Genomic DNA, 23,678 nt, shown 5'->3' with positions numbered 1-23,678 from the left:
AAAGCAGGAACGGGGTACTGATTGAGAATGATCAGCCATGATCACATTGAATGGTGGTGCTGGCTCGAAGGGCCGAATGGCCTATTCCTGCACCTATTGTCTATTGTCTAATACACACACATTTATACATATACACACAAATACATTACATATAAACACATACACAATATATATGTCACATTTTATATTGAAAATAAAATAAATGTACATTGGCCTGCGCTCCTTGGTATGAAGTTACATTTTCCGATGTTACTGTAGTTTATCTATTCACATTTTTAATAAGGAACACATAAGGACCACTAAGGTTTCAGAGCACAAGTTCAAATCCCATCACAACAGCAGGAGAATTTAAATTTTGTTAATTAAATGAGGAGGAATTTTTAAAAGAAGATTAATGGAACCATGACATTAAATTGTTGTAGCTGTCTATGTGGTTCATTAATGTCCTCCTGGGAAGGAAATCTACTATCCGTGGCTGATGACTGATACATGACTCTAGAGCCGCATCAATGTGGTTGAGTCCTACGCACTCACTGAAACGGCCCAGCAACCCATTCAATTCTTCATCAGAAGTACTGCGATGGTGCTAAAAGGTGGCTCACAAAGATCTTCTCAAAGGCTTATAGGGATGTGGACTAAATGCTGTCCTTGTCCATCCCATAAATAAACAAAGAAATTCCTTCCATTTCCTCCATGATTTACTCTGGGCGATCAGAGACACAGTTTTATGATGAACAGTAATGACATTTTATTGCATGCTGGGAGCAAAGAGGTCCTTCTACAGTTGTACCGGGCCCTGGTGAGACCGCACCTGGAGTACTGTGTGCAGTTTTGGTCTCCAAATTTGAGGAAGGATATTCTTGCTATTGAGGGCGTGCAGCGTAGGTTCACTAGGTTGATTCCCGGAATGGCGGGACTGTTGTATGTTGAAAGGCTGGAGCAATTAGGCTTGTATACACTGGAATTTAGAAGGATGAGGGGGGATCTTATTGAAACGTATAAGATAATTAGGGGATTGGACACATTAGAGGCAGGAAACATGTTCCCAATGTTGGGGGAGTCCAGAACAAGGGGCCACAGTTTAAGAATAAGGGGTAGGCCATTTACAACGGAGATGAGGAAGAACTTTTTCAGTCAGAGAGTGGTGAAGGTGTGGAATTCTCTGCCTCAGAAGGCAGTGGAGGCCAGTTCGTTGGATGCTTTCAAGAGAGAGCTGGATAGAGCTCTTAAGGATAGCGGAGTGAGGGGGTATGGGGAGAAGGCAGGAACGGGGTACTGATTGAGAGTGATCAGCCATGATCGCATTGAATGGCGGTGCTGGCTCGAAGGGCTGAATGGCCTACTCCTGCACCTATTGTCTATTGTCTATAACAGCGAAGGGCAGTGGCAATATCTGAGTTGGAGTGGACAGAGAAGGCCATATGGAGAAATGCAGTGATGGGCAGGGATCGAGATAGGCTTTCAAAAGCATCCTGCAGACAAATAATGCTGGAGAATGCACTGAATTAATTTGTACAAGAACAAATGCCTCATACACTGGAAGTAACCGATGACCGAAAACCTTGTGAAGGTCACACTGGTCACAAAACAAGAGCAACACATTTACCCTGATCTACCGTATGCTGTATAAAATGACGACCTCCACAGCCTTCAGTGGCAATGAATTCCATGTTTTGAATGTCAACTTGATGCTGAGCCATTTTACTCCTCTCCTCACCTACTTCCAAAATCTGTCAAACTCAAAAATATTTTTTGACCCATTCTTTCTTTCTGGCCTCCGTCCTTTGATCATTAAGATCCATGTTAGAAAACCCCCCCAACTTATTATCGTAATTAGATCACACTTACCGGTTGAGGCTGTTCTGCGATGCAGCAATTGAAACACAACCAGAATTCACTCATGATTTACAGTCCACCGTTTAAATGGTCCTTCAGAGGCACAGAATCCAATGTGGGGAAATCCACTTGTCCTTCACCTGTCCTGTGCAATGTTGAGAAAGCAAAGTTCTTCCTGATATATTATCCCAATGGTCGCAACAGTGATGGTTGTAGGCCAGCTGGTCCGTGTTGGAATCTTCACTCTGGACCTTTGTAATGTTCACACCTTCTCTCCTGAGCTACGAATAACCACCTATAGGAAATTGAAGAATAAACGTTGGCAAATATAAGAATACATGGTTCTGGGCGAATTATTGACTTGTACCACCATTCAATGAGAGCACAATTGCCTCTCACACGGTATAAGCCCATACACAGTGCAAAAGTAGATGGAAATCTATCCTATGCATCAGCCAGCTTGCGCAAGTTACTTTTTTTTCAAAAAACATTAAGCACGATCACTAAACCCCACACCACAAATGACTGCTTCACTTGTATCCTGTTGCTGGTTTCAAAACATCAAAGCAGAAGAAAGAAAAAAAAAAGCAAGTCGATGCGAGTAAGAAGACGGCTGAACACGAGTGCTAAACGCTGCTATAGTGCAACAGAAACCTTCTTCCATTCGGCTGCTCCAGGAGATATTCCAGCCACGAAGCGTCCTTGTGATGATCGGCTGCAGTCTCCGTCCAGCTTGCGAATCACAGACCCTCAGGCAGACAGACCGCTGTGTGGTTTATTCAGTAAGTGTGCTGAAGGCAGGAGAGCTGTGACTGCTGCTTGCACTGGGACAGGCAGGTGGGCGGAGAAACTACAGGCATTGTACAACCCTGCACACCATAAAGGGAAATCAGCTCAACAACCCCGAAAAGCAGAATTACTCAGAGAGAAATCCTACAATGATTTTGAGACAGCAATTTTCTGCTCTAATTCCCCATTTAACGACTGCTGCAGTGGTCACATTTGAAGAAACCATTCTCATTTAGCCACATGCTTGAGTAGTAAAAACAACTCATCCAGAATGAGCCCTCCCCATGTACAAAGTCACCTCATGGAAAAGCGGTGCAATAAAAATGACAGGTGAAAATAGTTACAATATTTCAAATCTTGTTTTTAAATTTTATGAAGCTGTTTGCAGAAACACCTTACATTACGTCGAAGGTGGACACAAAATGCTGGAGTAACTCAGCGGGTCAGGCAGCATCTCGGGGGAGATGGAATGGGTGACGTTTCGGGTCGAGACCCTTCTTCAGTCTGAAACATTTTGTGTCTACCTTCGATTTAAACCAGCATCTGCAGTTTTTGTTTCCTTACATTACGCCGCTCATTCATTTCAGTATATTCTCAGTTAGATTAAGTGTGCAGGTTAAAGATGAAGGGTCCTGACCACACCTGTGGCCCACTGCGCTTTCAAACAGCAGAAAGGCTCTAATCAGTTTCAAGCCAATAATCCCCAGAATCACAGTTAATCACAAAAGATCGAGGATGCAGTCTGTTGTCTTTCCAGTTTCTAATCAAGACCACAAAGTAAAGATAATACATTTTGTTTAAATTAACTGTTTCTGTTTAATCCAAAGTGCTGGGGTAACTTAGGCAGCATCTGTGGAGGTAATGGACAGGTGATGTTTCAGGTTGGGAACCATCTTCAGACAGTCTAAAGATGAAGGGTCCTGACCTGAGACGTCACCTGCCCATTCCTTCCCGTGAGATGTTGCCTGGCCCGCTGAGTTACTCCAGCACTTTGTGTTTTGCTTAGGATTCCAGTATCTGCAGTTCCTCGTGTCCCCAGGTTTCTGTTTGATTCTTATTCTGTAAGTCAAGTTCCTGAAATACCAAAATGGGCCACTCTATTCTTGGACAAATGTTTTAGACAGATTTAGGGCATTTACAGACTTTTCCACACTTTCTTCTTGCAGCGTCATGGCTGTGGAAATGAGTGAGCCCCAACTGGGACTCTTCATCTGCAGGCATCTGAGACGGAGCTGAGGCTGCAGATGCTGGTTTATACTGAAGATAGACACAAAGTGCTGGAGTAACTCAGAAGGTCAGGCAGCATCTCTGGAGGAAAAGGACAGGTGACCTTTTGGGTCGGGATCCTTCTTCACTTTCTCAGGTGAACCAAAGGACCTGTTTCCACTCTGTATCTCAGTAAATCTTTTCTGGTACAGATCGGCCGACGGAAGGCCAAGGCTCAGTTTCACAGCTTCATTTCCATTACTGATCCCGGCCTTGCTTTCTGAGGGTGACCCTCCATACGGGGCTTGGACATCCTCTGGAAAGCCGCCTCAGCCCCCTAAACTGTCCCTAGTGTGGGATAAAACTAGTGTACGAGGATCGCTGGTCAGCGTGAACTTGGTAGGCCAAAGGACCTGTTTCCACACTGTACCTCTAAACCAAACTAAATATTTTATACAGAGAGTAGTGGGTGTCTGGAACATTTTGCCAGGGGTGGTGGTGGAGGCAGATACAATAGTAGTGTTTAAGAAGGCTTTTATATAGGTACATGGAAGTGCAGGGAATAGAGGGATATGGATCATGTACAGGCAGACCAGATCAGTTAGCATCATGTTTGGCATAAACATTGTGGGCCAAAGGGCCCGTTCCTGTGCTGTACTGTTCTGCATTAATTCCTTCATCTAATTCAGTGAACAAATCGACGGTGCCTTGGAGGTTAGCCTCTGAGTGTGTGCAGTGTTATTTGCATAATGGAGCTTGATAGTTTGCAGATGGGATGGCCTCACTTTACCAACAACTAGAGAATGGTCATGAGCTATATTGAAGACCCTCGGACTATCTTTAATCTTTAATCAGACTTCACCTCGCACTAAACCTTATTCCCTTTATCATGTATCTGTACACTGTGGACAGCTCGATTGTAATCATGTATAGTCTTTCAATAAAAAGCTTTTCACAGTACTTCGGTGCACGTGACAATAAACTGAACTATAAACAGTTGTGAAATAGAGGTGATATAGATTGAAGAGGTCTTAATTTGTTCTGTAGTTTCTCTATTGTAATTGGAAACATGTTGGAGGTGATGTGCAGACAGGAAGGTTGAGAGAAGCATAGTGGTGAAGAGATAGCCTTGCTTGCCACCAGTTTGCACGAGATAGGATGTGCTGGAGACACACAATGTCAACAATCTCTTTAAATGTTGGAGTCAAAGGCTCTTCTGAACACTGCAGGTTTCCAAGACCCTGCACAGACAATAGGAAAGAGCTACCTGGGGCCCATCTTTAAGAAAGGAGACAAATCTACCTGTGATAACCACAGTGTGGTCTGTCTGTTGCCTGCCACAAGAAAAGTAATCACCAAGATCTTCCTGAAGCACCTCATCCCAATAGATGAAGAGCTGCCTCCTGAACGAGTGTAGATTCCATCCATCCAGAGGCACTGGGGACAGAGTCCTCACCATGCAACCAATCAAAAATGAATTTAGGGACGTGTCAATCACTATACATGTCCTTTCTTAACCTTGCAGAAGGTGTCAAAATATCAAGGCTGGAACTGCACGAGTCCAACTAACGGTGCAGAAATACACAAGCTGGGTCTAAGGTTCCCAAGCTGAGGATATCTCGAACTGTGGGTATACCAGGCTCAACCAAACCTCTCGGACAGCTGATGCTAAGCTACTAAGAAGATAAACAGATGGGGTTTTTCCACTGTAGGATTAATGGAGATTTTTTAAAGGAGGAAAGAGAAGCAGAGGAAAAAATGGTTGGAAAAGGATGCAACCACTTAAAACATTTGCAACTGAAGGTCAGAACTGGATGAACACATTAAATTCTAAGGATTATACATTAAGAGACAATTGTAGGGTACACAGAGGGAACAGCAGGTATTGCTGCCTCACAATGCCAGAAACCCAGGTTCGGTCCTGACCTTGGGCGCTGTCTATATGCGCATTCTCCCTGTGACCACTGGGTATTCTCCTGGTTCTCCGGTTTCCTCCCATATCGCAAAGACGTGCAAGTTTGTAGGTTAATTGGCCTCTGTGAAAATTGATCCAAATATTGAGGGAGTGGATGAGTAAGTGGGATACATTGAACTAGTACGAACAGGTGATCAATGGCTGGCATTGATTCAGTGGGCTGAAGGGCCTGCTTCCATGCTGTATCTCTAACCAAAAAAAACTATGATTAGACGCTACCTGCGAACCAATGTATTTCGACCAGCACGGGGATGATATGTGAACTGTTTGACATAAATTAATACATAGACAGTTTTAGATGAGTTAGTTTATGGAAATAGGAGGAGGGAAGATGGACAGAAGTCTATTGCCATCATTATCTCTGAAGATAATAAAAGGCACGGATGCTTTGATGCTGGGCTGATGTTATGGAGAATATATTATTGATGATGTTTCCATGTGATCTGAAACTCATCTTGAAATAAAATGTGGCACCAAGGTTACAGCAGCCCTCTTCCAGAACAAATGGAGGGCGAATGCTATTAATAGCAGGAATCAAAAGATAAATTTCAGACATCTTGACGTTTCTTCGGAAGAAATTTCTACTCAACTAACCCTGGCTGTCAGACAAGCACTCGTGAGAGTGGTAGAGCAGCTGAGAGAGGTGCTGGTGAGGTGCAGCCGGGCTAATGTCTGTGCACATATGAAAAATTGCACTGGTTAGACATGATGTCTTCAAGGGACAGTGTGTAAGTGAGAAGTGCGATGGAACCGACACACTCGGGGCAATTTACACAGGCCAATTAACCTACAAATCCGCACATCTTTAGGAGGTGGGAGGGAACTGGAGAACACGGAAGAAACCCATGTGGTCACAGGGAGAACATGCAAACTCTATACAGGCAGCATCCAAGGTCAGGATCAAACCCATGTCCATGGCCGTGTGATACAGCAGCTCTACCTGCTGTGCCACTGTGCCGCCCACCAGCTGCGCCACTCTGCCGCCCTATTTTTCAACAACTAATGTTCAAACTTAATCCATGTTAATACATTCCTATCTTTATCCAAGTAAGATAATGGCAATACTGGAACCGACTGAACTTTAATTCCAATTCAGGCAAATTAGTGAAGATAAATATAGGTGCTGACAGTCAGAAATGGGAGAATTTATAACAGGGAATAAAGAAATGGCTGTAATTAAACAGACTTTTTGTTTCTGTATTCGCAAAAGAGGACACAAATAACTTCCCAGAAATGCTACGGATCCTAGAGTCTAATGAAAGGGAGTAACTAAAGGAAATCAGTATTAGCAAAAGAAAATAAATCTAAAGGGACTGAAAATGATAATTCCCTATGGCCTATTAACCTGCAACCCCCAGATATAAAAGAGGTAGAAATAAAAACAATGGTTATTATCTTTCAGAACTCCATAGATTTATAGGACACTTCATGCAGATGGGAGACTGACAAATATATCCCCGCCATTTAAAAATGAGGAAAGAGGGAAAATTGGAAATTATGGAGGTATCAGCCTAATATCAATGGAAAATGTTGGAAATGCTTTTATACTGTAAATTATGTGAAAATAGGACCCTGAGAAGATTTCAATGGGATGAGGCAAAGTTAAGTAGTATGAAATTAAAATCATGTTTGAGAAACCTACTGAAGCTTTTTTGAGGATATAATTGGTAGAATAGATGAGGGAGAACAAGTGAATCTGATGTATTTGGATTTTCAGAAAGTCTCACATGAGAGGTTAGTCTGTAAAATTAAAGCACATGGGATTGGCTTTATGAATTGAATTTTTTTTGGCAGATGGGAAACATACAGCAGGAATAAATAGGAATTTCTTGGGTACAGGCAATGATTAGTGAGGTATCACAGAATCATTGCTTGGACCTTAGTTATTCACAATTTAAATCAGTGATTTGGATGAGTGAACCAAATATTATATCACAATAAAAACCTGGATGGGATGTTAATTTGTAAGGAGGATGCAAGGAGGCGACAAAATTATTTTGACAGGTTTAGTGAGTACAAATACATGGCAGATGCAATCTAATGTGGATATGTGTGACATTGTCCACTGCAGTAAAGCAGAAGGCAGAGTTTTATTAAAACAGTAATAGATTGAGAAATTGATAGATTAGTACAAGGGTTTTAGTATATCCTTGTATAATATTCACAAAAACAAATGTCCATATGAAGCAAACAGTTCAGGTGGCTAATGCCACAGAAGGTTGTGGAGGGCAAGTCAGTGGATATTATTAAGGCAGAGATTGATAGATTCTTGATTAGTCCGGGTGTCAAGGGTTATGGGGAGAAGGCAGGAGAATGGGGTTGAGAGGGAAAGATAGATCAGCCATGATTGAATGGCAGAGTAGACTTGATGGGCCGAATAGCTTATTTCTGCTCCTATCATTCATGATATCTTATCACTCATGATACCTCGGCCTTCATTACGAGATGCTTTAAGTACAGGAGGTGAGATGTATTGCTCCAATTATGCTTTGGTCTCCTTACCCAAGATAATATATTCTTGCCATGGGGAGGGAGGCGGGGAACCTCCATGATAATTTCTCACAAACCTTTTTCAAGTTGTCTACTTATGGGTTCACATAACCAACAATGTATCCAAATGACACTCAGCCAGATTTTCCTTTTTCCCTCATCGACACAACCACACTGTAAAGGCCATGTAACCCTTCTCAAATGGCCCAGGCAGGCTTCTATCCTATTCAATTTACATAGCTAGCTACTCGAGCTCCTTCTGCTCTTTGCCGAACATCTCCAAAAACATATTGTTTGCTGACCTCCTTATCCTTATGCTGCCTTTACTCCATGGGATTGATATCAGAACCCACTTGAATGCTGCTGGCAGCCAGCACTTTCTCAACCTCATGACTCAACCTCTGATGCTAGATTGTTTATCTAAGATTGAGCCATGATTATGAAAAGTCAGTTCCAGCTTTCCTTCCGAAAATTGCAAATTTGAGTTTTCTTGTGCCCTCTAAACATTTCCCTGGTCGATTCCAAACTTCACCCTGGGATGTTGCTCAGTGATTCCATCAGGCTGTCGAAAATCAGGGCAATGATGTTCAGTCCTTAACTAAAATAGCAGTCTATTCATCAGCAATATCACTTATTTCTGCCCCAAACATTTCCTACCCGCACTCAATCTATATCCTAGCTTTACGAAATGATGCAAGGAAAGGAGAGATATGGATCAAGTGCAGGCAAATGAGAATTGACTATTAAGGAGAAATGTTTGAAGGACCTGTTCCTATGCTATTCTATGTTCTATTGAACCCTCTCCCTCTCCCTTCACATAGATTTATTTCATTAGGGTCCAAAGTACTTTCCAAATTAGGCACTCTGATGGCTCTAAGACTCCTGGCCAACCTACAGATATTATAGAAAGAAAGAACTCCAGATGCTGGTTGATACACAAAAGGACACGGAGTGCTGGAGCAACTCACAGGTCAGGCAGCAATTCTGGAGAACATGGATGGATGACGTTTCAGAGGGGGAGAAGAAAGCTGGAAAAGGGGAGAGGCAGGACAAAGCATGGCAGGTAATAGGTCGAGAAAGGAGAAGCGGATTTTATTGCATGATCAGGGAGGTTTGGGAGAGAGGAACTTCAAACAAGACCAGAATTTGACATTTCTGAGTGCTAACTTTGAAACTTCAGACTTGTGCCAAAGTAAATGCGGGAGTGAGGAAAATGGCGAGAGTTATTGGGCTTCAGTTTAACCAGCAGATGAACATTACCACTTTCTAGTGGGTGAGAGGGCAATTTCTGTGTAATTCATTTTCTGTCTGTGTGTAGAATGGTAGTTTCAACAGCCCTACAGCACAATATGCGCATCCTTACTCAAGCAAGATACAAAACCAGGTGCTCCTGTGTGGAGTTTGCCCGTACTATCTGTGACCACGAGGGTTTCCTCTGGTTTTCCCCACATGACTTGTAGGTTGATTGGCTACTGCGAACTGCCTCATACGTAGGTAGGTAGATCACAAAAACTGGGGGAGTTGATGGCCATTGTGCCAGAGAATGAAATGAGGGTTAGTGTGAATGGGTGTTTGCTGGTCAGCATCAACTAAGTGGGCCAAATTGCCTGGTTTCTCGTGGTGTGACTCCATTAATCTTTCTACCTGAGAGGCTGCACTTTCCAACAGAACCATCGGCAGCAGAGTAGACGCTCATGGCAATTACAGCAGTGGCATTATAATACAGCTGCAATGAGCTAATACTGAGTGCCTTCTTTGTCTGCCTTTTGCCCACGTTGCACAGTTCTAACTTTGTTGGAGGATAAAAGGGCCTACTGTTGAAATGAGAGCAACTTGCCTTCAAATATCAATCCATTTCAGAGTTTACATTAGGAGGAGCTCACGGGAATTAAATCCACACACAGCCCACGCCCCGGATATTGTGAGTAACCAAACACTGAACTGCAGTCATGCACAAGGTACAGGCAGTGTGTAACTCACCATTAGATCAACAGCAGCATGCATATTCACCCAGAGTCAATCAGAGTTTTGCCTCCTTGCTGAAGGATTATTTCCAAAGAATGTCATTGCCCAAAGGGGTGAAAATGAACAGGCTGCATTCCTTACTGCAGGAGAACGCTAGTCAGCATTTACTGAGAAATATCTAACAAAGGTTACAATATGCAATAGATCAGCTCCGACTCGATGGAGTCTCTGCAGTTAATAATATTCAACTGATTATACCATCTAATTTAAGAAAATAACTGCAGATGCTGGTACAAATCGATTTATTCACAAAATGCTGGAGTAACTCAGCAGGTCAGGCAGCATCTCGGGAGAGAAGGAATGGGTGACGTTTCGGGTCGAGACCCTTCTTCTAATTTATTACCTGGTGCATTGTTCTCCTATATTTAGAAATCTGGAAGAGGGGGAGGGTACAAAACAACCACTTCATGTTTTACAATAGTAAGAGGAGCTCCCCATAGAATTCTGATCTAGGTTCAGCTGAGGCCAAGGAACAATGGCCCGTTCAGTCCTTCAAACGGGGTGTTCCAAACATACATCAAATGGCCTGCACAATAATCCTGTGTGGACGTAGGTAAGACGACACAAGTACATTATGATGTAAATGCATGTTGCAGACAGATTTACAATGCGGATATCCTGTTGTAAGTTTAAGGCAGCCAACAGTCAGCTCTGCACTTTAAAACAAGGTGCGTTTTAAGAGCAATCTCGATTTCGTACATGTAGCAATAAAACATTTAAGGAATCTAGAATACAACTCCAAGTTTATACTGAGGACAGCTGTCAAACTTCACTCCAATCAGACCTCCACGTTATTAAGCAAATTTACTGAGTTTTTTTTGCATGGTGTGGGCCTGGACGCACTGCCAGGGGTGGTAGTCGAGCAAGATACAATAGTGACATTTAAGAGGCTTTTAGATAAGCACATGGATATGCAGGGAATGGATTAATATCTGTGCATTGACCATCATTTGCAAGAGGATGAGATTAGTATATTTTGGCGAAACTAACTGCATTGCTGGTTTATACCAAAGATAGACACAAAGTGCTGGAGTAACTCAGCGGGTCAGGCAGTATCTCTGGAGAAAAAGGATGGGTGATGTTTCGTTTCTTCAGACTGAAGACATGTTCCCAACTCGAAACGTCACCCATCCTTTTTTACCAGAGATGCTGCCTGACCTGCTGAGTTACTCCAGCATTTTATGTCCATCTTTGGTATATTTTGGCATTATGTTCAGCACGGGCATTGTGGGCTGAAGGGCCTGCTCCTGTGCTGTAATGTTCTATATACTATAAGTCCAATTTCTTTCTGCAACTCCCTTTCACAGTAGAGTTATTACCTTTTCTATTGTTTGAATAGAAGTGTATGAGCTAATGAAACAATTATCCTTCTATTAGAACAGCTTAGAAAACTATTTTATTGGAGAAGATTAATTTATCTTGGCATTATTTTCAGCACATACATTGTGGGACAAAGGGCTTGTTCCTGTGCTGTCTTTTTAAATGTTTTTTTTATCCCTTTTTCTCAGAGATGGCTTCAAACACAAATAATTCAAAGCTCTTAATATTGCCTGAGCTTTCTATTTCAGAACAGCGGGCCACACAAGTTACAGAGGTCCAGTGTTGCTGGGTAGTTTTCGATTCAGCCCACTCAGTCACTGTGCTTCCTCTATCTAGTCTGAATGAGAAGCAAGGCATTGGTCTGCTCAAGGTAAGGTGGCAATGGAATGCAAGGTTTACAACCGTCTGCTTAATTTCAGTTATTGCTGGTTTTCACGGTCATGGAACCTCTGTGGATTTAAAAATATATAAAATAAATTAATGCACAGTGTGATGAACAGAGTCTAGACTTGAGGGTTAATGCCTGCACAGATGCCTTTTTCAGTCACCTCGGGCAAAGGCAAAAACTATCATTAACACAGAATGGCATCACTCAAATCCACACAGAGCCCACTGTTTCTTCCAACATGGATCTTTTAATTTTGTTTGTTATTTAAGTAAGTGAGCCTCAAAAATGTCTATGAGAATTTAACACTCTTGGCAAGTCCTGTCATTGTTTAACTCGGATGCCTGAAGTTGCTTCGAGGAGAACGAATGACAAGCTTTGACATTGAAATTGAAATGAACGCAGTCAACCAGGTGGCTTGGTCTTTAGCTGCCACATGGAACATTGGACTTTGTTGCTCGTAGTCTTGCTGACCAGAGTGAATCTCATTAAGGGTGGGGGTAAGTGCATGTGATATCATTGGTGTTGTGGCTTCATGAAAGAAAGGTAAATCACAGAAAATTTGCAATACCTGGGGTATTATTTTTAAAATTAATGCAGGTTGCTGGAATCATACAGACTGTTGGACAAATATGCTTCACAGGTGTTATGAGGTGTGTGGCCTCTACGCTTCGTTACTCTTTGCTGGAACGAGCAAGCCACAGAAGGTTAACATGGAATTGTTTCAATACATTTGGGAGTGGGGGAAAGAGACAAGAGTGGAGAGGGGGAGAAAAGGATGAGAGTGAAACAGAGTAAGAAAAACGAGGGAGAGAGAGATCATTACAAGTTGCAATAATTAAGACTGTTCACAAAAGTGCCATTTTTCCAGGAGAACAGCGCATCGTTACACATGCGATGGTGAGACCATGCCCGATGTGCTATTCAATATTTTTGTCTGATTATTTTATGAAGAATATATGATAGAATCATAGAATCGTGCAGCACTGAAGCAAGCCATTGTTCAAGATGCATTGAGACTAATCTCATTGCCCAGCATTAGTTTGTAGCCTTCACGTCTTGGCTATTCAAATGTCCGTTTACATACTTGTAAAATGTTGTGGGAACATCCTGGTGAATTTCTCTGCAGTCTCTCCAATGCAATCATGTTCTTCCAACTATGTGGTAACCAGAATTGCACACTGTACTCCAGTTGCAGCCTACATTTTGTTTTTAAATTGTACCACGACTTCCCTCATGGGATCTGGTCAAAGGCTTTACTGAAGTTCATGCCAACTACATTAACTGCACTGCCCTCATCTGCCTTAGAAAGTATTCTCTGGGGAGTGCAATATCAGATGTCAAAGAGGCTTGACAGGATAGGTGCTATGTTTCTTCTTGCAGCATTGTTTCAGGATTGCAGGGCCAGCCGCTGAAGACTGTGATGAAGAAAGAACTCATTCTTCTGGAGGAATGTGAATCTTTGGCATTAACTATTCCTATGGATGATGGGGTAAATGGAACTTTTGACTCCAGGGGAATCACGTATTAGGGAATCAGGCAGGAAATTGACCCCAACTCTGAGATCATATTGAAAGTCAGAATAGGTTTGAGGGGCCAAATTTCCTGTCACCATCTTATGGTGTCTTATGATGTCTGCAGATTTCAATATATCTTACGAGAACAGGTTGATACTAAAAAGCACATGCACAAAACAATTCTGTAATGTCTAGTTGACTGCATTAATTTAATATTCTTTGCCCTCTTTTGTAGTTAAAAACCTGTTTGAAGGATGGTATTCTTATCTACTGGCTGTGGACACAAACGCAGCAACATTACTCATGTATTACTCATGTGAAAATAATTTGTTCAGAAGTAGGTGAGTAACTGTTTGAGGTGGTATCTTTGTGAGTTTGCTCTTCCCCATCATTCTCTTGAAAGTGCCATCATTAGAAACATACTATTCAAGCTGGAGCATAAATACTTTGCAGCAGCCTCCTCAATGGGGCCTGATTTAATCAGGAGACTGATTTTATAAATTAAGTACATTTAGAAGCCCTTTAATAAAGATGTAGAAATATATAAACCAAATATACTTTTTGCCACTGTTACAGAGACCAGTCCAATATTAGCAGTCCAGTCAAACATTTAAAGGTCACCATCTTTCCCAAGTGCTATGCTTAATCCTAAATTCAAGAGACAATAGTAATGCCTGTTGGTGAAATTCAGGCAGGATAAACACTGAAAGTGATGATAAGCAACACATCATCATTATGGTGAATAGTGATTTTCCCTTCTGACTCCTTGATTGGTGTCAAGATTCATCCCTGTTTCTGAGCGCTCTCCTTTAAGTAGTGTGTAGTCAGGAATGGGATGAATTATGATGTGACACGGTTAGAAGCTCTGAAAACGCCAACTGCCTGGGTTCACACGAAGAGGGGGAACGTGGGCAAAGTGTTGTTGGCGCCCACGGAACCATATGTTAGCATAAATTAGCACTTTCAGGAAAGGAAGCTCTTTCTTGTCCGCATTTCAAGTCACAGCATTTCAGCAGCAACGGCGTGAAGCTCCTTGGCATATTTTGGCAAACAAACCTTCCCAGACCTCCACGACCGCTGATACCAACTGGAGCTTTCCTATTGTGCAGGAAGGAACTGCAGATGCTGGTTTAAACCGAAGATGGACACAAAATGCTGGAGTAACTCAGTAGGACAGGCAGCATCTATAGAGAGAAGGAATGTGTGACGTTTCGGGTCGAGAAGAAGGGTCTAGACCCGAAACGTCACCCATTCCTTCTCTCCAGAGATGCTGCCGGTCCCGCTGAGTTACTCCAGCTTTTTGTGTCTATCTGGGGCTCCTCTATTTCCTGCACATCAAGTTTGAGCAAAGCATTGCCAAAGAAATGGTGCATTTACCAACTATACTGCAAAATCACTTATGAAAGTAGAGGGTTGCATGTTGCTTCAATTCGCATACATGAGATGCTTCAAGAGCGAAGTATCAAGAGTCAAGAATCAACAATAATTTAAATGTCATTTGCAATGACAATGAAACAATGACAGTCTTACTTGCAGCAGCAGAACAGGCCTGTAAACACAAAATATGCGTAAATCACCGATCAGCCAAAACATTAAGACCACTGACAGGTAAAGTGAATAACATTGATTATCTTGTTGCTATGGCACCTGTCAAGGGGTGGGATATATTAGGCAGCAAGTGAACAGTCAGTTCTTGACGTTGATGTGTTAGATGCAGGAGAATGGGCAGGAGTAAAGACCTGAACGACTTTGACAAAGGCCAAATTGTTATGGCCAGACGACTGGGTCAGAGCATCTCTGAAACGGCAAGGCTTATGGGGCACTCCCGGTCAGCAGTGGTGAGTACCTACTGACAGTGGTCCGAGGAGGGACAAACCACAAACCGGCGACTAGGTGTTGGGCGCCCAAGGCTCATCGATGCACGAGGGCAATAAAGGCTATCCCATAAAGGCTGATCGGTGTATGCCTTCATCCCCAAACCATTTCAACATTTAGGTCTTACGATACAATACAACTTAATTTATCCCAGGAGGGAAAATGGTTACCTGTACAGAGGAGCTGTTATCATCATCTATATACTAAAACTCTCGTTTGTTTGTTTGTTCCTGAACTACAGCCAAAACGACAGAAGGGGGGGGAGGGGGGGTAGGAGAGGGTGCTGCACCAATGCAGGAGAGGTTTGGGCCCAACGGGTCCACTTGGTCTAGTTATAATTTATATCTGTCATGTGGCAAAACTATCAACATTGAATCATATCAAACTGGTAACAGGGGAACAAGTTGACTCAAGAAATCCATGTTTATCCTCCACCATTCCATATCTGAGGTCTGATTTATCCCCAAACTCCTTTTAAATTATATCTGCTCTTACCGTAATGACAGTTCAATACCAAAATGGTCTCAGCTTCATTCTGTAACCTGTATTCCAGAGCATCAAACGTCTATGCACTGTAAACATTGCTGTCCTAAATGTCTTCTATTTAATCTTTTATCTTAATCCCCTTGATCCACTGGAAGCAAAAAGTTCCTGTCAACACTACCCAATCCCCTTCTGAAGTTTAATCAAAATTGTTCCTTAATCTCCTGTCCAGATGGGAGACAGTGTTAAATTGTTCTTCATATTTGTAATTCCGCACAGCGGGTAGCAGGAGTGCCTTAACATATTTCCCAGCATGGGGAGGAACAAGAGGCACACCAGACTGCAGATGCTGGAATCCTGAGGGAAAAAAACAAACTGATGGAGGAACTCAATGGGTCAGGCAGCATCTGCGGAGGGAAATGGACTGACAATGTTTCAAGTCAGGATCCTTGACCATTATGGTCACAGAGTCAAATAGCACAGAAACAGGCCTTTTGGAACCCATGACCATGCCAACCATTGTACTTATCTATGACTATTCCTATTGCCACTATTGGATATGTAGTCTTCTCCGCCATTGGCAATATAAGTGTTTAGATGCTTCTTAAATAGACAATAGACAATAGGGCAGGAGTAGGCCATTCGGCCCTTTGAGCCAGCACCACCATTCAATGTGATCATGGCTGATCATTCTCAATCAGTACCCCGTTCCTGCCTTCTCCCCATACCCCCTGACATGTCTCAATGTACATCTCTGCTTGTCAACAGTGTTTGTAGATATTCAACACAATATGGGAATATCAAAAGTGCCGCAATGTTACGGAAACACATGATGCCACCATCAACTCCAACAGCGTATTCCAGCCACTCTCAGAACTTCTCTAAATCTCCCTCCTCTCAACCTACAGCCATGTCTTATTTGTCTTGTGAAGATTTTATATAGATATATCACTTATTTTGACATTCATAATCTATTTATTATAAAATTCTGAATCTCATTTTCCACAATTTATCCACTCTGATGCCTTGCACATCTGAACTCCCAAAGAACCTGAATCTTTCATGATCTCTGGCTATAAGCACGGGAGGTTTTTAAGAGGGTGCAGAAGAAGTTCACTGGAATGCTAACTAGAAAGTATTAGCTGCAAGGGTAGGTTGGACAAACATTTGGTTCTCCAGAACATCGGAAGTTGAGGTGAGACCTGATAGAAGTATATAAAATTATAAGAGGCGTAGATAAGGTAGGCAGTCAGAACCTTTTTCCAGAGTGGAAAGATCAACGACTGTTGGGCATACCTTTAAGGCGAGAGGGGCAAAGTTTAAAGGAGATGTGTGGGCAAGCTTTTTCTTTACACAGTGTGGTAAGGGCCTGGAAAGTACTGCTCGGGATGGTGGAGGAGATACGATAGTGGGATTTAAGGGGCTTTTAGATAGGCACATGGATATGGAGGGATATGAATTACGTGCAGGCAGAGGAGATTAATTTAACTTGGCATCATGTTCAGCACAGACATTGTGGACCGAAGGGCCTGTTCCTGTGCTGTACCATTCTATGTGCTATAAGTTCCCTTTCTCCACTGCATCTCTTGTTCACAGTTTGATTATTATCTTTTCCATTATTTGAACAGGTGTACGGACTGACGAATCACTTATCCTTCTATGAGAACAGCTCAGAAAACAATTTTAATAAACATCATGCATAATTCAGGCAGCAAGGTTGAGAGCAAAGTTTAGAGAAAAGTTTTACTGAGTAGAGAGAGCATTGAGATGAATTTGTGTTCTCTATTAATGTCTGTCCACACCTTACAATCTCTGGCCAGCCAGTCATATATCGCAAAGGATGATAGATCCGGCAATATCCCCGATGTTCATTAAAGTGAATGCAAATCTAATGTTTTAATTGAAATGATCAAGTCCATCATGCCTCTGTTATGTGAAATGATAATCACATTACAAAAGATGAGTTCCTGTCACAATTTACAACTTGTAAGTCAGTCACATTACACAGAATATTTTGTTCTGCTAAATGATCATTTAAGTAAATTCATTGTGAGCAAAGGAACTAAGAACCTCGCAGCCAAAGAATATTCCAATGCACAAATGGCCCACTGTGGAGTAAAAGCACAATTAAGTCAGTTGCTTCATGAAACTCATTCGGGAAGAGAGTGTCAGCCATGTGTCTGTGAGGAAGTTCCTAGATCACAGTAGGTTATTATTGGAGCACTCAAGTAAGAAAACCAAATGGAGATAGTGGCAATTGAAGTTATAGATAGATAGAAAATAGGTGCAGGAGGCCATTTGGCCCTTTGAGCCAGCACCGCCATTCATTGTGATCGTGGATGATCATCCACAATCAGTAACCTGTGCCTGCCTTTTCCCCCATATCCCTTGATTCCACTAGCCCCTAGAGCTCTACCTCACTCTCTTTTTTCTTCTTTTTTTCTTTCTTTCTAAGGTGCGAGTTGGCAAAGTACTGGTCTTGGCGCTCAATCACGGTTAAAGACAATGCGTTACACTGGCCTGCACCGAGAGGCAAACATTGCCGACTAGCACCTTATGTATGAGCTCAGACAATGACCGCATGCAGGCGACTGCAGCCTTGTGGCCAATTACCACCAACGTACATGTTCTGCTCTCGAAGACTCTGACAAACTGAACTGCTGTCAATACGCCAAGCTTTTTTTTTGTGGTGGTAATGAGCCCAGTTTATCTACCAGATGAGAGCAGCTACCAAAGAACAAGCGGCAATCTTCTTGGTCCAAATGTTCCTCGTCCACTAATGGAAAAGCTGTCAGATCAATTCTTCACATGCAGGGTTTTTGCAAAAAATAGCCAACTTTGTAACAATTTCCCTTCCTTTCCTATACAGTAAACCCTCACAATAACAGACCTCTATATTTTAAACTATATATATATAACGGATTTCTGGTTATAGCGGACTGAGGCTCCCGTTGCACTGCCTCCATAATGGACTAAAAACAGGACCAATGGCATTAACACCAGAGCGTTGATTGTTTTTCCACCATTGTCTATTGGGATGTAAAAAAATATTAAGATGGCACTGTGAAGAGGTGGTGCAGGAACACTGAACTTAAGATGCTCTTAGGCTGTGTCAAACATGATGTCCACATCAACTAATCTCCCCTGCTTGCATGTGATCCATATTCATCCATTCCCTACGTGTCCACCCGCCTATGTGAAAACCTCTTAAAAACCACAATCGTATCTGCTTCCACCACCACTCCTGGCAGCGGATTCCAGGCAACTATACAACCTTCTCTGTGTACAAAAATTGCCTCGCACATCGCCATTAAACTTTGTCACTCTCACTTTAAAGCTTTGCATTCCAGTCTTTGACACTTTCACCCTTTGACATGTCTACCCTCTCGCATTGGTCTACCTTGTCTCGTGTACGCATCTCACACTTTATATACTTTTATCAAGTCTCTCCTCAACCTCTGACGCTGCAAACAGTCTAAATGTATCTACCTTTCCCTTTAGGTAATACCGTCTAATCCAGGTAATAATATGCTAAATCTTTTATGCATCGTCTCCAAACCCTCCACATATCTTTCTGTAATACGACCATCAGAACTATACACTATACTCCAAATGCGACCTAACCAAGTTTTAGAAAGCAGCAATATGACTTCCTGACTCTCATCATCTATGCCCTGATAGATGAAGGCAATCATACCATACACCTTCTTACTGAGTAACACCTGCTGACATTTCAAATGACTTTTCCTGGGCCTAGCACATAGATGTGATCATGAAGAAGGACCCAGTTCCTCTACTTTCTTAGAAGTTTAAAAAAATTCAGCGTTTCACTGAATACTCCAACAAACATCTGCAGACACAATGTAGAAAGTATTCCAACTGGCTGCATCATGGACTGGTGTGGCAATTCCAATGCAAAGGAATGCAAGTGGCTGCATAAAGTGATGTCCACAACACGGTCCATCACGGGCACAGCTCTCCCTGACTTGGAGAGCATCTACATGAGGCGATGCCTCAAGAAAGCGGCACCTATCATCAAGGATCCCCACCAACAAGGTAAGGCTCTCTTCTCACTGCTACCGTCGGACAGGAGGTACAGACGCCTTAAATCCCTCACAACCAGGATCAGAAATATACAGATCCTCCTTCCTGAAACTATCAGTTTCTTGAACCTACCTCCGCAACCTTAATCCTTGCTTGGCAATGGAATACTGGACTCGTGCACTACCAATGACATGTTTAGACTTTAGTCTTTAGAGATACAGCACAGAAACAGGCTCTTCGGCCCACCGAGTCCGTACCGACCAGCAATCACCCCATACGCTAGTTCTATCCTACACATTAGGGACAATGTACGATTTTGCAGAAGTCAATTAACCTACAAACCTGTACATCTTTGGAGTGTGGACGGAAACTGGAGCATCCGGAAAAAATCCACAAGGTCACAGCGTGAACATACAAGCTCCTTACAAAAAGCACGCATGGTCAGGATTGAACCCGGGTGTCTGGTGCTGTAAGACAGAAACTCTACCGCTGCACCACTGTGCCGCCCCTAATTTCTAATCATGTATTTTTGCACTCATGCCTTGTTTTTTCTTGCAGTCTTTTCTTTTGACTGTCTTGTAGAATTTTTGTGTAATTTATGAATTACAGAGGGTGGTGAATTTCAGAGAGTGGTGAATCTGTGGAATTCTTTGCCACAGAAGGCTGTGGAGGCAAAGTCAGTGGATATATTTACGGCAGAGGTAGATAGATTCTTGATTAGTACAGGTGTCAGAGGTTATGGGGAGAAGGCAGGAGAATGGGGTTAGGAGGGAGAGATAGATCAGCCATGATTGAATCTTGATGATCTTGTGATCTTATGAATAATTTATGCTTTGCAGGGTATTTTAGTCGCTGTCATGGTGATGCAGCTGCAAGCAAGATTTCCATTGTACCTGCATCTCACCATATTTGCACATATGACAATAAACTCGACTTGACTTGAGTTAAACATAGACTCGCATGGAAGTAAGTGGCTGCTTGAAAAATACGTCAGCACAAGGGAATTTTTTTACCGATCATAACAAACAGTTTGTTACAGGAACAGACGATTACATCCTATTTTGTGGTCATTGTCAGAATCAGGCAATACAAGAACACATATGTATCACAGCTTCAATGCAGAGTAACCCCTATAACTCAGCAAAAAGAACAAACCATAAACCTTCCCCAACTCCATCCGGTCTGAAGAAGGGTCCCAACCCAAAACTTCACCTGCCCTTTCCCTCCACAGATGCTGCCCGACCCGCCTGGTTCCTCCAGCACCTTGCGTTTTCATAACAGTGTGACACTTTCACAGCAGCCAACTTATGCTCAGTTATAATCAGCTTTTAAACATGGCAGCCACTCTGCCCTATGAGACAGTACATCCATCTCAAACTATTCTGCATGTGAAGCACGTCGGATACATTTGAGAGATTTGGTAGGGACGGATGTGCAATACTAATCTAATTGACGGGAAGAGGTGAAAGATTGCAGAGGTAAAGGAGAAGGGATTCCAGAGAATTGGTGGCACTTCACGATGAACGCACCCGAGAGGTAAATGGTTTCAAAGGGGGAGGAACTGTGGGAAAACCTTAGTTAGAAGTGGAACGAGAAAAGAGAAAATGAGAATGAGAAGAGAAAAGAGATAAAATCCATGGAAAGAAAAGTGATATCCGGAATAGGCATCAGGAACGTAGCCAAGCAACACCCTAACTTAGGGAAGCTCTGACTTATGGGAATGTTTACCAATCCGATCTTAGACAGGAATTCATATTAAAATTAGCTGGTGCAAACATTAATTCATTCCAAGCACACAAGTTAGTGATATTATGGAAGAATAGGTATTACTGACCACCTGGAGGCCTATTGATCAGTGATTGAATATTCTGAAGAAGAGTCCTGACCCAAAACGTCACCTATCCATGTTCTCCAGAGATGCTGCTTGACCTGCTGAGTTACATCAGCACTTTAAGACCTTTTTTGAATATTTGATGTAAGTGTCAATCCAGGGAAAGAGAAACTATCGGCATCCTATCAACAATGGAAGCCTCGGTGTCCTGCTTACTTGGAGGGTTGTATTCAGCTACAACCAAGCTCATTATCCATTCAAGAGACTCGCAGTGATCCGTCCCACCTTGCCATCCATTTTGCCAAAAGTAGTTTCTGGAAGGCCACATCAGGTGTGTAACGGGTCCCCATCAGCAAGCCCGCTGACTGGTTAACACACGAAACAAAAAAGCGTCTCACCGTACCTTGGTGCACGTGACAGTAAACTTAACTAAACAGAGCAGCGACCACGCCCTCATGATGGTCAACAATGAAAAGCCGAGACTGCGACCAGCGAGACCAACGAGGACCACAGCCAGTGAAGGTTCACGTTTAGAACTCCGACTGAGGGAGTGAAGGGTGACACTGGCACAACTAGATGCAGGAGGCCAATATTTGTGAAGAGCAGAGAACCCTGTGCTCCGCGAACCAAGCGAAGGTGCTTGTGACCAACATCAAACATGATGGAATGTGAAACAAGGAACCACCGATGCTGCTTTACAAAAAAAAGACACAAACTGCTGGAGTAACTCAGAGAGTCAGGCAGCCTCTGTGCAGGAGATGGACAGGTGATGTTTCAGGTGGGTACCCTTCTTCAGATAGTGATTTGAAACTTGGACAGATGGTGAGGGCCTACGTTAACAACTGCATGATTAACTGTGTGTGTGCGCGTGTGTCCCATTATTTCCCTTGAAAGTATAAAGCATCTCGGTAAAGCACACTTAAAAGTTCCGGCAACTGATGGTCTGACACCTCCTTTAACCGGACAAAATTACGAGAGTGCACTTGAAATCCCCCCTGAAAGTCCCCCCGAAAATGTGGTGCCTAGGCCAGGTGAGGCGGCCAATCTCGAGCGCATCGGGACTTCCGTGGCCGATTGATCGGTGGGTGAAATTTGCCACGGCGGACAGAGCTCTGGAACTCGGGCCCCGACAGATCGCTTCCCATAGCCAACTTCTCGGCCTTTCGGCCACTGGGCAGACCATTCTTGTACTGTTGGGCTCCTCTTGGAGGCCGTGACCTCTGTTAGCCTGGCTAAATGGATAATCCAGAAGGGCTCTGGAACCAAGGGTGCGAGAAAATCAGTGGTGGACTTGTAATAAGAAAGTCATTGGGCAGTGTTTAGCAGATATTTGAAGAAAGGCTTGAAATAATGATCACTGGTGGAAATGTCCCATGGATGGAACTCCCAACCCAACAAAGCAGTTTTGCAGATAACTTGGTGATTCGAGTCTCTTACTTGCTTATCACAGTACAGCTTCTGTGGGAATTCAGGTGAAAATGCCTTCTATTCTCTGTCAGGCTGTTTACAATCTTTCTTGCAGGCAGAATGATTCACTGACCTGAAATGTAATTACTGTGCCTTGATATTTTGATTCCTCTAATTTAAAGATTTGTCTCGTGAATCTCGATTAATTTATTTGTCCAGCACTGCACAATAGCTTTCATTATAAGTCAAAGCTCAGCCCTTTTCCCCAATCTTTAATCATAATCATGATTAAAAATAATCAATAATTATTGCTTCACCATAAATCCTGTAATTTAATTTGGTAAAATATGCATAGATCGATCCTGCACAGGCATTGCCGCACCCATAAAGCAGCAGCATCATTTAAATACGTTTGTTCAGTGATGGAACTCTGGTGTGAGACCCAGGCATCTGAATAATGCAAGTCAGCCTCCAACTTGTGACAAGTCCAAGCAG

General features: G+C 42.7%; 1 protein-coding gene across 5 annotated transcripts in view; it reads right to left on the bottom strand.

Moving 5' to 3' along the window:
* cdc42se2 (CDC42 small effector 2) overlaps positions 1-23,678 on the bottom strand; it is a 156,944-nt gene that overhangs the window by 42,126 nt on the left and 91,140 nt on the right. For 4 of the 5 annotated variants that reach the window (XM_078396097.1, XM_078396093.1, XM_078396095.1 and 1 more), the window contains exon 2: positions 1,849-2,131. In XM_078396097.1, coding sequence (XP_078252223.1) covers positions 1,849-1,902 — 54 coding nt within the window. In that variant the 5' untranslated portion in view covers positions 1,903-2,131. Of the gene's footprint in view, positions 1-1,848; positions 2,132-2,490; positions 2,636-23,678 lie in introns of those variants that run through there. The other variant, XM_078396094.1, reaches the window with a different exon arrangement.

Source organism: Rhinoraja longicauda, chromosome 3 (genome assembly GCF_053455715.1).
Source record: "Rhinoraja longicauda isolate Sanriku21f chromosome 3, sRhiLon1.1, whole genome shotgun sequence".
NCBI lineage: Eukaryota > Metazoa > Chordata > Chondrichthyes > Rajiformes > Arhynchobatidae > Rhinoraja > Rhinoraja longicauda.
Note: the sequence above shows the minus strand (reverse complement) of the source record. Positions and strands in the feature narration are given on the sequence as shown.